Consider the following 14248-nt stretch of genomic DNA (forward strand, 5'->3'; position numbering starts at 1 on the left):
GCCCGGGGGCCCCCGTGGCGGGGGGGCTAGGGGAGAGGAGCAGGTGACGTCATCCGGGGACCTGGGGCCCCTAGGGGCGGTGGCGAGAGCCCGGCCTCGTGACCCGTCCGCGCCAATGGCCCTGCGGTCTCCCGGACGACGCGGAGGGGTCCGCGCTGCATCGCCGCCGCGCCCCCGCCCCGTGTCCGCACTGCAGAGAGCCGAGGCGAGCAGGCGCCGGCGCACTGGCCCACGTGCTGCGCGAGCGAGGGAGAGCCACAGTCTGAGCAAACGCCCGCGCTGGGAGCCAGGGGCGCCCGACACCCCCCCGCCCCGCGCCTTCGCCGCCGCCGCCGCGCATAGCCCCCGGAGAGCCCTGTGGGGACCCTGACCAGAAGGGACCTTGCCCTGGGAGAAGGTATCAGACCCACCTGGGGAGGGAGAAGCTGGGCCCCGGGAGACTCCGCCGCCCCTCGCCTGTCCGCCCGAACAGAACTGAAGCAGCCTGCAAGGCAGGGGTCCAGGGTCCTGGGGCTGCGCGGGGAGGGGGCTGAGGCCCGTAGAGACCCCACGGGTGTGGGGGGTGGCTGGGCAGGGGCGGGGCCTGGCTGCAGAGGCGCCGCTAGGGGAGGAGGGCGACTGGGGGTGGGGATGGGCGTGCGGAGAGGTGGGCATTAACCTCGCTCTCGCCCTGCTCGCATTCACAGGCTGTGGAGACCTGAGCCTTCTGCCATCACCCTAGGAATTGATCCAGATATGTGCCTCCCGCCCTGATCACTCCCCCCAAATTAGTATCCGCAGAGATTCGAGGACATGCCATTGACCCTGTTACAGGATTGGTGTCGGGGGGAGCACCTGAACACCCAGAGGTGCATGCTCATCCTGGGGATCCCCGAGGACTGTGGAGAGGATGAGTTTGAGGAGACACTGCAGGAGGCTTGCAGGCACCTGGGCAGATACAGGGTGATTGGCAGGATGTTTAGGAGGGAGGAGAACGCCCAGGCGATTCTACTGGAGCTGGCACAAGATATCGACTATGCTTTGCTCCCAAGGGAAATACCAGGAAAGGGGGGCCCCTGGGAAGTGATTGTAAAACCCCGTAACTCAGATGGGGAGTTTCTCGACAGATTGAACCGCTTCTTAGAGGAGGAGAGGCGGACCGTGGCAGATATGAACCGAGTCCTCGGGTCGGACACCAATTGTTCGGCTCCAAGAGTGACTATATCACCAGAGTTCTGGACCTGGGCCCAGACTCTGGGGGCAGCAGTGCAGCCTCTGCTAGAACAAATGTTGTACCGAGAACTAAGAGTGTTTTCTGGGAACACCATATCCATCCCAGGTGCACTGGCCTTTGATGCCTGGCTTGAGCACACCACTGAGATGCTACAGATGTGGCAGGTGCCCGAGGGGGAAAAGAGGCGGAGGCTGATGGAATGCTTACGCGGCCCTGCTCTCCAGGTGGTCAGTGGGCTCCGGGCCAGCAATGCTTCCATAACTGTGGAGGAGTGCCTGGCTGCCTTGCAGCAGGTGTTCGGACCTGTGGAGAGCCATAAAATTGCCCAGGTGAAGTTGTGTAAGGCCTATCAGGAGGCAGGAGAGAAAGTATCTAGCTTTGTGTTACGTTTGGAACCCCTGCTCCAAAGAGCTGTAGAAAACAATGTGGTATCACGTAGAAACGTGAATCAGACTCGCCTGAAACGAGTCTTAAGTGGGGCCATCCTTCCTGACAAACTCCGAGACAAGCTTAAGTTGATGAAACAGCGAAGGAAGCCTCCTGGTTTCCTGGCCCTGGTGAAGCTCCTGCGTGAGGAGGAGGAATGGGAGGCCACTTTAGGTCCAGATAGGGAGAGCCTGGAGGGGCTGGAAGTAGCCCCAAGGCCACCTGCCAGGATCACTGGGGTTGGGGCAGTACCTCTCCCTGCCTCTGGCAACAGTTTTGATGCGAGGCCTTCCCAGGGCTACCGGCGCCGGAGGGGCAGAGGCCAACACCGAAGGGGTGGTGTGGCAAGGGCTGGCTCTCGAGGTTCAAGAAAACGGAAACGCCACACATTCTGCTATAGCTGTGGGGAAGACGGCCACATCAGGGTACAGTGCATCAACCCTTCCAACCTGCTCTTGGTAAAGCAGAAGAAACAGGCTGCAATTGAGTCGGGAAACGGGAACTGGGCTTGGGACAAGAGCCATCCCAAGTCCAAGGCCAAGTAGGCTCGGGAGAACAGGGCAACATTTCCTACCACAGGCCAAGGAGACAAAAGAGATATTGGAAGGAGGGGAAAGAGAAGCCCAGACAAATAGCAGATGAGTTGAGTGGGGCAGAGGGACAGGGCAGCCAGACCAAGGCCAAGCCTTCTCACTCTCTGCCAGCTGGAAGGGTCTTCAACAACCAAGACCAACTGGCAACAGGCTCAGTGGGGGTGAGGTCTGGGTCCCGGAAGAGATGCTGGAGAGGAAAGCAGGGAGCCACTGCATCCAGCACATGGGATGCTTGGGCCTCAGATGGGAGCCCCAACGAAGCAGAAGCTGAAGAAGGTATGGCTGGGGGTTCTGTCCTGCTCATCCGGCCACCCCTAAATACCCACCCTGTGGACTTTGAGCTGAACATGCCCACTGGCCCCCAGGCCACGTGGGACCTGGAGGACCCTACTTGGGGCCTGCCCCTGCCAGAAGGTGCCAGGGCTGGAGAGGAAGAGCTGGGGGGGGGGAGCAGAAGTAAAGCCCTGCAGGGGAGGCCACAGGGTCCATCCTGTCTTCAGGATCATCTACACTGCACTAGGGGAGCCCCAGGAAGGCAGCACACTGGAGGCCCTGTGCCAGTGAGGACAGGAGATCCTAAGGCCCTGGGAGCCCAGTGCCAGCCAGAGATTGTACAGGCGAGGAGACCAAAGATTGATGAGAAGACCCCCAACAGGGGTACTGGGTACCCAGCAGGCCATTGCCCTAACAGCTGGCTTGGACCAGGGTGGCTGTGAAGGGAAGTCTTTGTTGCAAAGGAGGAGGAGGAAAAGGGAGGACTTGGTGGGGTTTTGTTTCTTCTGCTTGTTTCTGTACAGGGCCACCAGACTCCTGGAGAGATCAGGCAAGGAGAACCTGTGGCTGCCATGGCCAAAGCAACTCAACAGATGCCGATGCCAAGGCCAGCGCCAACCCTGCCACCTCGGGGAATCCAGCCTGGAGGCAGCCCCTAAGCAGCCAGCTGTGGCCTGGGTGGAGGCACCTCAAGACATCTATCCCAAACTCCTCTGGCCCTGAGCTGGGAGATGACGGGGGAAAGAAGCCCTCTCAAGGGTGCCAGCTGCCTGGGTCTCCCAAGAGGGGTCCTCCAACTTGCTGTTCCCGGGACAGGCTGCCCCCATTCCAGGAAGTTCACCTTCACCTGTGTAGGCCTCGTAGTGACCCACACATCCAGCAGACGCCCACCCACCGCTAGCCGTTGTTCCTGCACAAAGTAGTGTGCTGTGCGCCCACCCAGGCGGCCGCCTCTGGGCCCAGGGCACATGCTGTGAGCTTCCTGTGAGCCCAGGCTCTGCTCGCTGCTGTCCCGCGTCATGAGCACCACCTCTGCTTTCCCTGTGTAGATCTAGGCTAGTGACTGCTTGTTCTCGTGGAGCTGTGTGTGTGCTTCTCTGAACAGCTCCTCCCCGGAGGCCCCCAGCACAGTCCCAGGAGATGGTGGGAAGGAGGCGCCAGGGTACGGCGGACACTCACCCTGTGAGCACGATGGTGACTGTGACTGTGGGAGGAAGAACTGGACCCAGGATGGAGCAGGGATGCCCTGCCTGAGGCTCCTGAGGAGCTTTGTGCTTTGGTGTTCCACCCCTGTTGTTACTCGTGACTTAGTTTCCTCGACCTGCTGGGGTGTTCCCTGCTGTGTTTTCCAGTGTCCTGTGACTGTCTTGTGAGGGCCACAGGGCAGGGCCCTGCCCCAGCAGATGGGCTTGGGAGGGGGCTTCCTAAAGCCAGTGGACACTGTCAGAGTCCACCGTCCAGGCAAGAGGCAGACCCCGGGGCCCTCAGGAAGGAGGGAGCTGGCAGCGGGGGCTGCAGCGGGAGTAGGGGCAGATGAGGCATCTTGCCAGGAACCCCAGGAGGAGGGGGCCCGGGACCTGTTTGGGACCTGTGTCCTATGGTGACCGTTTGCAGTTTTTCTCTGTGTTGTGATTCCCTTCTCTTCAATGTTTCAGTACATGTTTCTCTTCAATAAATTTCATTCAGTGTTCCAGCTGGCCTCACCTCTGCTGTGGGAAACTGGGGATGAGGTTGGCTGGGGATGGGGTTGGGGTGGAGTGAGGGCCACAGTGGCTTTGTTAACACTGGTGTATACTTGGGGCTCGGTCTACAAGTCATTGTAGAATGGCCTATCTGCACATGTTGGTCATGAGCTAGGGTTTGCGGCCCACGGACCCAGGCAAAGAAACCCAGCTGAGCAGGCTGGATAGTCCCAGTAGACAGGACACTGGTAGGCCCAGGCAGTGGCTGGTTGGGTCCTCAGAGCACTAGTTGAGCTTCTCAGAAATGAATAACACATTTAAGGAAGGGCGAGGGACAGCAGGCTGAACCAGTGGCCCCAGGATCCTTGTATCACTATTGGGGGCTCAGGGCTTCCACACCTGGAGCATCAAAACCAGGCCCATCTCTGTGAGTGTGTGTGAGATGGTGAATATGTGTGAGTATGTGTACTAGTGATTGTGTGAGAGTGAGTGTAGAAGAGTGAGTTTGTGTGTGTCATGTGTCAGCGAATGTGTGAATATGTGAGTGTGTGAGATGGTGTGTGAATGTTAATGTGTGTGTTTTTGAGTGTGAGTACGCATCAGTTTTTGTGTGTGAGTGAATGTGTATCAGTGCTCAAATGTATGTTTATGTGTTTAGCGTGTATGTGTGTTAGTAAAAGTATATGAATATGTGAGAGTGAGATGGTGTGTGAATGTATGATAGTGAAGGTGTGGGTGACTGTTGAGTGTGTATATGAATGAATATCTGTTTCAGAGTGTGTTAATGTTTATGAGTATGTGCGTATGTGTGAATGTGTGGAATGGGTGAGTGTACATGTGAGTATGTGTGTTAGCGTGTATGAGAGTTTATGAGAGGGTGTGTGAATTTTCGTGTGAGTGCAAGTGTTGGGTGATTGATTTTTTTTTTTTTTTATTTCTTTAAGGGATCAAGAGAGTTGGAAAGAAGGCAGAGAGAGGTAGAAGTTGCTTTGCCACAAAACAGCAGTGAGACTTTTGTTGCCTCTAGGCTGATGGGCCCCAGAGCTGGGCCTACTATCTAATCATCCATTTCTGACCCCTGGCACATTCCTATTTTTAAGGTTCACATGGCTTCCTGGCCTTTTGACTAAGATCAAGTGCAGTATTTTTAAGGTCCCTAATCTTAAAATAGATATGTGTTACGGTTATTCTGTGATTAAAGCTGATAGAAACATCCTCGTATGAATCTCTGTGGACTTTTGTTTTCCTTTCTCCCGAGTACAGACCTAGGAATGGAATGGCTGGGCCACAGTGTAGTGGTATATTTAACTTTATAAGAAACTTCACACAGATTTCCAAAGCTGTTGTGACAATTTATATTCCAATAAGCAGTGTCGGTTTCTTAGGGTACTCCAAAAAATCTTGTATTGCCAACTTTAAATTTTTAGCCATTCTGTTGGGTGACTCATTGTGGTATCTCACCGTGGCATTAGTTTGCATTTCTGTGATGACTAATAATATTAAGCACTTTTTTGTGTGCTTATTAGCTATCTCTCTTCCTTAGTGAAGTGCCTGTTCAAGTCCCGTGCCTAGTTTTTACCTGGCTTTATTATTATTATTTTATTAGAGTTGTGCAAGTTGTTAAAGTACTCTGGATAGAAGTACTTTGATATATGTGCTGGGAGCACTTTTTACCAGTTGTGTCTTTCTTATGCATATTCTTAATGGTGTCTGTTCATAAGCAGATGGGTTTAATCATAATGAAGTCCATTGCATCATTTGTTTCTTTTTACAATGACCACTTCCTGGGTCCTGCCTAGATATCTTTCATTGGCCCACATTTGCAAACATATTGATCTGTTTTCCTCTAGAACCTCTGCAGTTGTAGCTTTTGCATTTAGGTCTTAGAATGTACCTATATTAGCTGGGTGCAGTGGCTCACACCTGTAATCCCATCACTTTGGGAGGCCAAGGCAGGAGGATTGCCTGAGCCTAGGAGTTTGAGACCAGCCTTAGCCTCAAAAAACAAACAAACACACAAACAAAAACAAACAAAAAACCCCCCAAAATTAGCTGGGTGTGGTGGTGCATGCCTATTATCCCAGCTACTAGGGAGGCTGAGGTGGGAGGATCTCTTGAGCCCAGGAGATTGAGCCTGTGCTCTAGCCTGAGTGACAGAGCCAGCTCCTGTCTCAAAAAAAAAAAGTACCCAGATTAGTTTTTGGTGTGGGGTCAAGATTCATTTGAAAAGACTTTCCTGTTGACATTGATTTTATTTATAGTGTTGGTCAAAATATGTTTGACTTTGTACCTGTGGGTCTATCACAGGGCTCCTCTCTTCTACATGTTTCACTTCTAAAGTTTCCATTTGATTCTCCATTATAGGTGTCATTTTTCTGTTGAGATCCTTCCTTAATCATTTCTTCATTATTTTCATGTTTCTCTTTCAATTCTGGAACAATACATTTACTTCTAATAGCTGTCTTTAAGTTCTCATCTGCTCATCCCATTGTCCTTACTATTTCTGGGCCTATTGAAACATTTTCTCCTTGGTGTGGATCACATTTTTCTCCTTCCCATGTCTAGAAGTTTTCGTGTAAAAGCTGGATATTTTAGGTTAGGATGTAAAATACCTTGGTCTTGTTGTTTCCATTAATTCTGTGTTGAGTTGTTCCAGGCAGTTTGTTTACTTACAGACCAGCATAAGCCTTTGAAGCCTTGTTTTTAAACTTTTTAAATGTGGGTTCTCATTCTACCTTAGACTTGCTCCTGAGGTGTGGCATTTCTGGGCTCTGTACTGAATGCCCAGCTATTTCAGTGTGGTCTCTCCACTGTGGCTGATGGGAAATTGAACATCTCTGAACACTGTGTGAGCTTTGACAATTGTCCAGCTCACAGCTTTAGAGGTGTTCTGTGCTCAACCTTGTTGTGTCTCTGAGCAGAGCTTAGTATGCAGCCAAAGACTCAGTGGGAACTTTGTGAGGTTCTCTGGAGCTCTGTCTTTGCTCATTTCCCTTCTCTTCTGTACAGCGACTGCAAATTCTAGAAACCCCAGTGCATTCAATTTCACAACTCAGTAAGAATGACACATGCTGTTTGGATTCTTCCTTTGCTTTGCCATAGACTGTAAAGTGCATCTAAGCCAATATCTGGGATGATCTTTGACCCTACATCATTTGTTTCCCTTCTCTCAAAACTTGCAGTCCTGGTGAGCTCCCCACAGCCAAGGCACTCACTCTTTGGTGAATGGGGTTGAACGATCAGTAGATATTAGGAGGCGGTAGTGAAAGTTACTGTGGCTGGGTCCCAGGGTGATGGATGGAGAGGCAAGAAGACAGTAGCTCCATAGGGAGGTCAGACAGGGCCACGAAGGGTCTGTAGTGCTAAGTACTTTGCTAACGACTGTGGACTTCTGCCCTAGAAGTGCAGCAAGGCACCTGGGTCTTCAGGGAATGACCACTGCCCTGAGATTTGTGAAGGACAGGAATGACCTGCTCCTGTCTGTGAACTAGAAAAGTCAGCGAGGAAGCAGTGTTAGGGATAGCTCGGAGGGGGCATTTGTATACACCAGAGGTGGCTACAGAGGTTGAGGTGTTGGCTAAATCCAGGGACTACTGAGTGCTCTCATCTGCTGAGGTTGGAGAGACACCAGAGTCAGGAGACAAGGAGATTTCTGTTGGACAGGGTCTCTTTCCAGTCTTTAGCCACACTTCCCCATGGGAAATTGCAGTTTTGACTGATCATCAAAAAGTCCCTAGAGGTGGCTCTTGTCAGCTAGCACTACTCACCTTCTTCCCGTCCCTCCATCCAAAACTCCAGGCCATTGGGTCACATTATGTCACAAGAGGGAGGGCTTGGGATCTTCCGGAGGCCATGTGCTGCTGGCTGCCTTCTCTTCTCTGAGCTGACACCCTTAAAAGCCTTATTTCTACCAGAAAGTGTGTTATGTCCTCAAGGAGGCACAGTTCAGCCCATCTCAGTATGATGGTTAATACTGTCAACTTGATAGGATTGAAGGATACGAAGTATTGTTCCTGGGTGTGTCTGTGAAGGTGTTGCCAAAAGAGATTAACATTTGAGTTAGTGGGCTGGGAAAGGCAGACCCACCCTTAAACTGGGTGGGCACAATCTAATCAGCTGCCATCGAGTTTAGAATATAAGCAGCCAGAAAAAAGTGAAAAGAGACACTGACCTAGCGCCCCAGGCTGCATCTTTCTCCCATGTTGGATGCTTCCTGCCCTCGAACACTGGATTCCAAGTTCTCATGTTTGAGACTCAGACAGGCTCTCTTTGCTCCTCAAGCTTACAGACAGCCTATCACAGACCTTGTGATCATGTAAGTTAATATTTAATAAACTCCCATATGTGTGTGTATGTGTGTGTATATGTATATATCCCATTAGTTCTATCCCTTTAGAGAACATTGATATGCTCAGCTCCAACAGACCTTCACAGCGTAGGCCCATGCCAAGCAAGGCAACTTGCTTGCTGTGAGCTATGACTGTTTCTCAAACAAGTATCCTATTGGATTGCTCCTAAAGTCTTGCCTACAGGGAAAATTTATTGTGGCATCCCCCAGGGAACTTGATCACTGCCCAGTCCTCACAAACTCATGATTTGAGAAACTCATAGGCATCTTTTTCTGTGGCTAACTAGACCAACGAGGAAACTACCTTCCACAGAACCAACCAAAGGACACAGATGAACGGCCTAACCTTCACAGAGCAATTTGGAAGCAGGCAACAGAAAAACACAGCACAGAACACTTATGGGGCCAACTTCAGCCAAACCATGATATTTCCTTGACAACCATGGTTCCAAAATTCACTCTGATATGTGATATGAGACACCATTCAACCCACAGAGCACCTGGGAAGCCACGACCCTGGAGTCCCCCAGGAGAGGACAGGGACACGAGTCCCTGGAACCAGGGTGCAGCCATCTGCAGGCTTCTCTCCTGGAAACCGTGGCCCTGCCCATGAATGGTGGTTGACTGCTGAATCACCATCCAAACTCCAAAGTCAAAGTGAGGAGGCCTGGCAGGCTCGAGGGCAGAATGAGCAGGAGCAGGGGCCTCTGACAGGAATCCCTGGACTCCTGGAAGAAAGGGCCAGTCATGCCCAGATGACACTGCCTCCTTGGGAGGAGAGTGAGTGTGCCCCATGGGTTGGGAGAGCCAGTGGCACACACGGAAAGGAAGGGAGCTGGAAGGGAGCTGTGGGAGGAAAGATGGTGATGGCATCTAGCTGCAGGCAAGCTCACTGGGAGCAAGCACGGGGCTGAGCTTACTATGAAGGCCATTTCAATCCCGAACCTAGGCAGAGAGGACTGACCACCAATGCAGTTGTGCCCCAAGCCCCATGGCACCACCCAGCCCACTGCCACCAGCCTCCACCCCCAACACCCGACCCATGCTCCTCCAGAGGGACTTCAACGAGTTGAAGTCTGTACCACAGGCAAACAGCTGTGTCAAGGACCAACAGAGAACAAGCTCACACTTATTCAGCCCAGCAGGACCCTGAGTCTGGGAAGCATGGCGTGCCACATCGGGCTGTCCCTCAGAAAACCCTGCTAGCTGGGAAGGAGCCACCTGCACCTGTGAGGCTGCAGAGGGCAGGCTAGGGGCAGGGCAGGCTGTGTGTGCGTGCGCGTGCGTGTGTGTGCATGCATGTGTGTGTGTGTGTGTGTGTGTATGTGCTTTGGTGTGTGGGGGGTGGGGCACAGTCAGACAAAAGCTGAGGAAGTACTGCTCCCCCTGCCCCAGGTGGGGGCAGCCAGTCAGGGAACGGCAGGGTCATATGGCAGGAGGCAGGTGCTAGCCTGGCCGCCCAAGGGCCTGTTGTGGGCTCTGGGCAGGGCAGAGAGCCGTGGGGAGCAGAATCAAAGAGGGCATTGGGGAAAGGAGGCTTCTGAGCAGTCAGAGCCCACCGCCACCGGTGGGGAGCTGGCCCGAAGCCACAGATTGGGAAGCTTTGGCCCTGCCTGAGATAGGACAGTAGAGAGGAGCCCCAGGCTGTCCCTGGAGGACACAGGAGGGCTTCCGTTGGTTGTGCACAGTCTGGGCCCTCGGACATTGTGGTGCACAGCAAAGAAGCCCTTTCTGGTTCGGGAGCAGACAATGCTCCCACTCAACCTGTGGAGGTTCTAAGGGACACGTCCGCGGTCAGCCGGCTGGGAGGCAGCCAGGTGGGGAGAAACACACAAGGAGACCTCCTCTGCATCCAGGTCTGTGTTGGAGGCACTCAGCAAGGCTGGCTGTCCTTGGGACTTGGTTCTCAAGACCAGTACTACAGCAGGTGCTCTATGGAGGCGTCTGGCCACCAAGCAACCCAGAGCCTTCTATGAATCTTGATTGCAGCATCTCCAGTCAAGTGCCACCTCACAGTGCGGTGCTTGTGAGATGCAGTGCTTGTGAGTGCAGTGTGTGTTTATCCCTTCAGGTGTCCAACATCTGCTGGGCATGCTGGCTCTGTGTAGTGCCTGCTGCTGGCAATCAGGGGGACCAAGCAAAAAAGGTGGAAGACTCTGGGAGCCAAACCAAGCAGGGGCCACCTGTACAATTCCTTTACCTTTACCAGGGAGTCTGCCTGAGCCCCCACCAGATGCTGAACCTACTGGTGCCTTGATCATGGGCTTCCCAGCCTCCGGAATTGGGAACAAGAAATTTCTGTTCTTTGTAAGTTTCCCAGTCTCCAGTGCCTTGACTTTGAGCTTCCCAGCCCCCAGAATTGGGAGCAATACATTTCTGTTCTTTGCAAGTTACCCAGTCTCAGGTATCTTGCTACAGCAGTACAAATGGGCTAGACACACTGGCAAGTCCACCTCACCTTCTGGGGCTCTAGCTTGCCATCTGGGGAGGGAGCCCCTGATACCCAAAAGCAAAGACTCAGACCAGCATTTCTCACGCGCTGACACATGTACTGATGCTGCCAATAAGAATATGAGAATATAAACGGAGGGCATGTGATTTGTGTGTCCCAGCAGAGGGGGCCTATGGGAGGAGGGGACAGTTCAGCTGAGACATGGAGGAGGAGGAGGAGGAGGAGGACGAGGGGGAGGGAGAGGAGGAGGAGGAGGGGGAGGGAGAGGAGGAGGAGGAGGGGGAGGGAGAGGAGGAGGAGGGGGAGGAGGAAGAGGAAGAGCAGGAGGAAGCTGCTGCCACAGAAGGTTCTTGGGGCCGATGGCTCACACAGAGGAAGGAGGGATGGCAAAGGCCGAAGGTGGGAACGAGCCCTGTGCTGCGGGGTCAGCTGAACAGGCCAGATTGGCAGGAGTGTGGTGAGAGGAGCTGGGGGCATGGCGACACGGGGTGGATTTTGGGGAGGGAAGGAGAGCATCAGAGGAAGCCAGATCCCCAGGAGTGGCGTCAGGGTGCTCTTGACCAGGATGGGGGCTTTGAGATTACTCTAAGGAGATGGGGTGCCACAGGGAGGAGCAGGGTCTGGTGGTGTTGCAAAAAGATCACCCTGGCTGCTGAGGGGGTATTGGTGGAGCAGGGAGGAAGCAGAGTGGAGGCGGGAAGAACAGGAGACAGGGAGGACCAAGGACCACGGAGATGAGAAGGGTAGCAGTCTTGGACCAGAGTCAGCAAAATCCAATAATGGGTTAGATTTGGGAGTGAGGAACAAAGGAGAGGGGAGAGAATCCTGGCTGCTTTGTTTGAGTCACCAGGTAGAAGGCAGAGCCCTTTGCACCGAGGGGGAAGCCTGGGGACAGTGGACGTGAAGGGGATGAAGCCCTCCGGTTTGAACACATCTGAGCTCTGAAATGTCCGCGGGGCATCCACATGGGCAGATGGATGAGTACGTGTGGAGCTTGGAAGACAGGTCATGTCCAGAGACAGAGCATTCATCGGAGGTTGAGGCTAGGAGCCCACCCCCACCACGCTTAGACCCAGCAAAGTAGGAGGAGGAGGAGGAAGGTCCAAGGGCAGAGAGGCAGGTAGAGAGGGAGGAGGTCAGCCCAAAAGTGGGGTGGGGGAGAGGAAGAAGTTGAGAAAGGAAATGGTTTTGAGAAGGAAGGAGAGTCACCTGTGTTGAGAGGTGGAGACAACGGGGACAGAGGACTGACAAAAGAAAGATAGTTGAGGTGTCACAGCCCAGCCTTGGCCGGGGTTAGCGGGGGGCAATGGGCGTCCTGGAGCGTCCTGGACTTGGAGTCAGCAGGTGCAGAAGGAAGGAGAGTGGGAAGAGACAAGACCGAAAACAGAGGAAATTAGTTGAGAGCCGGCCTGTGGGCCGACTGGGCCAGTTGGAGACACCAGACCCACAGATGTTCCTAGGGCGGGGGCCGGCCGGGGGGGTTCCGTGCTCTCTCTGAAGAAGGACTCCAGAAAAATCACGACTGAAAACAAGAGAGAGGACAATGTGTGGTGTAAGCCGTGACAAGTCTAACACTGAAGGTTCAATAGACAGACACTCTCACAGCAGAGGTAAAGAGCAGCAGTTTGCCTGAATGAGAACAAGCAGTCTTGGCCCTCAAGGGGGAGAAGCGTTGGGGCGGGGGGACCGGGGGGTGCCTGGGAGGACTGGACACACGAGGCCAACCGGGGAGGCTGCTTTGTGGCAGAAGACATGTGTTTCTTCGCTGACCTCACGTTTACTACCTGGGAGGTAGAAAAGCCTGGGGAGCAAGCCATGCCAACCTAAGTACCACACAGAGAGGGAGCCTCCCTATAAGAAAATGGTATCTATTCAGAAATAGGCATTGCAGTGGGGACGCGTGCGCCCTAGTGAACTATGTGCATATTCAGGCAGGGAAAAGGAAGACAAGGGTTTTTCAGGAAAAGTGAAGAGGATTACATAATTGTTTTGAGATAACGATCTTTGGCTACAAGGATGAATAACAAGGGTAGCATTGGTCAGGGGCTTGGACAGGAAGTTGCTGGGCAGGTGTCCTCGCAGAAGCATTATTTGTGTCAGGTTGCAACAGCCTTTGTGCGAATTTGTGGGTTTTGCAGTCTTCTGTGATGGCTTTTGTTATCAGGCATTCGTGCATGGGAACCCTGCCTCCATGGCCCTCCACAGCTCTATTTGTCAGGTTTTTGGATTTTTGTTTGCTTGAACAACAAGTGACTCCATCCTGATTCTGAAACATTTCACAACCATACGGGTGAGCCAAAGTCTAATTGTGAGGCCCACTTCAATGCGACCTGCTTCTGGGCAACGTGATAGACTGGCCATGGGCTTGTATCACAAAAGGAGAAAGGCTTCGATCTTGACGCTAGGAACTTTCTCCTGGAAATGGGCTGATGATGCCTGTCATCTGTAAGATGAGGAGGAAAGGAGCAAAGGAGATTCACAGAAGAGGAACCGGGAGCGGCCAGTGAGAGACCTCGTCACTGACCGGGGAAACGCAAGGCACACAGCGATGAGGTGGTGTCTCTCCCTGTGGGATGGGCAAGTGAGCGAGGCTGGGCAAGACCAAAGGCTGCTCGGGCTGTGGGAACCCAGGACCGCTCCCACGCTGCCAGTGGGAGGAAACATGGGTTCGGCCACGCACCGGAGGTCACAGATGAGCAATGCTTGGTCGTGGCGTTGATGGGCACAGCCCAAGTCCCAGCAGAGCCACTGCCGGCTGTGCACCCCAGAGCCTTTCTCGCTGACGGTGGTGGCTCAGACAGGCATGCGGGATGCCACGGGCAGCGGTGTCTGCAACAGCCAAACAGTGGGAAGGACCTGAATGTCCATCCATAGGGTCATAGACAAACACTCTGGGGCTGTGATTCAGCAAGGAGCTTGTCTCCCAAACCAGGACAAGAGGTAGGGGTGGACATCTTCAGGTGCCCCCACCCAGGCCGTGGGGAAGGAAGGGGAAGTGGGGAAGGAAGGGAAAATAAAAGAATATAAATGTGTTTATTACCACTGAACTGCACACTTACACATGGTAAAGAGGGTACATTATATATGTATATTTTACCTCAATAAGAATAAATTTTAAAAATAAAAATCACTTTCTTCTCAGCACTTACTGCTTAGTTATTGTTGGAATAATGAATTAGTACTACAGGTAAGTCATGTACCTAAGTAAGTAAAATAGAGACAACAAGAATAGTTAAGTGTAGAACATAGGGAACCTATTCT

General features: G+C 53.0%; 1 protein-coding gene across 2 annotated transcripts; it reads left to right on the top strand.

Moving 5' to 3' along the window:
* The first annotated feature begins 221 nt into the window (after positions 1 to 221).
* Positions 222 to 4198, top strand: PNMA3 (PNMA family member 3). 2 transcript variants are annotated; one of them, XM_030934195.1, is made up of 3 exons: positions 222 to 397; positions 687 to 2508; positions 3030 to 4198. In XM_030934195.1, the coding sequence occupies exon 2, from the start codon at positions 793 to 795 to the stop codon at positions 2182 to 2184; it is 1392 nt and encodes a 463-aa protein (XP_030790055.1). In that variant the 5' UTR covers positions 222 to 397; positions 687 to 792; the 3' UTR covers positions 2185 to 2508; positions 3030 to 4198. The 2 variants fall into 2 exon arrangements, with proteins under 2 accessions (XP_030790055.1, XP_010376552.1); XM_010378250.2 differs by having other exon boundaries at positions 687 to 2097; positions 2219 to 4195.
* Positions 4199 to 14248: the final 10050 nt, after the last annotated feature.

This window comes from Rhinopithecus roxellana, chromosome 7 (assembly GCF_007565055.1).
Source record: "Rhinopithecus roxellana isolate Shanxi Qingling chromosome 7, ASM756505v1, whole genome shotgun sequence".
Lineage (NCBI taxonomy): Eukaryota > Metazoa > Chordata > Mammalia > Primates > Cercopithecidae > Rhinopithecus > Rhinopithecus roxellana.

Bases quoted from the DNA above. Each gene is read 5' to 3' on its own strand.
- PNMA3 (XM_030934195.1), top strand. From the start codon at position 793: ATGCCATTGACCCTGTTACAGGATTGGTGTCGGGGGGAGCACCTGAAC.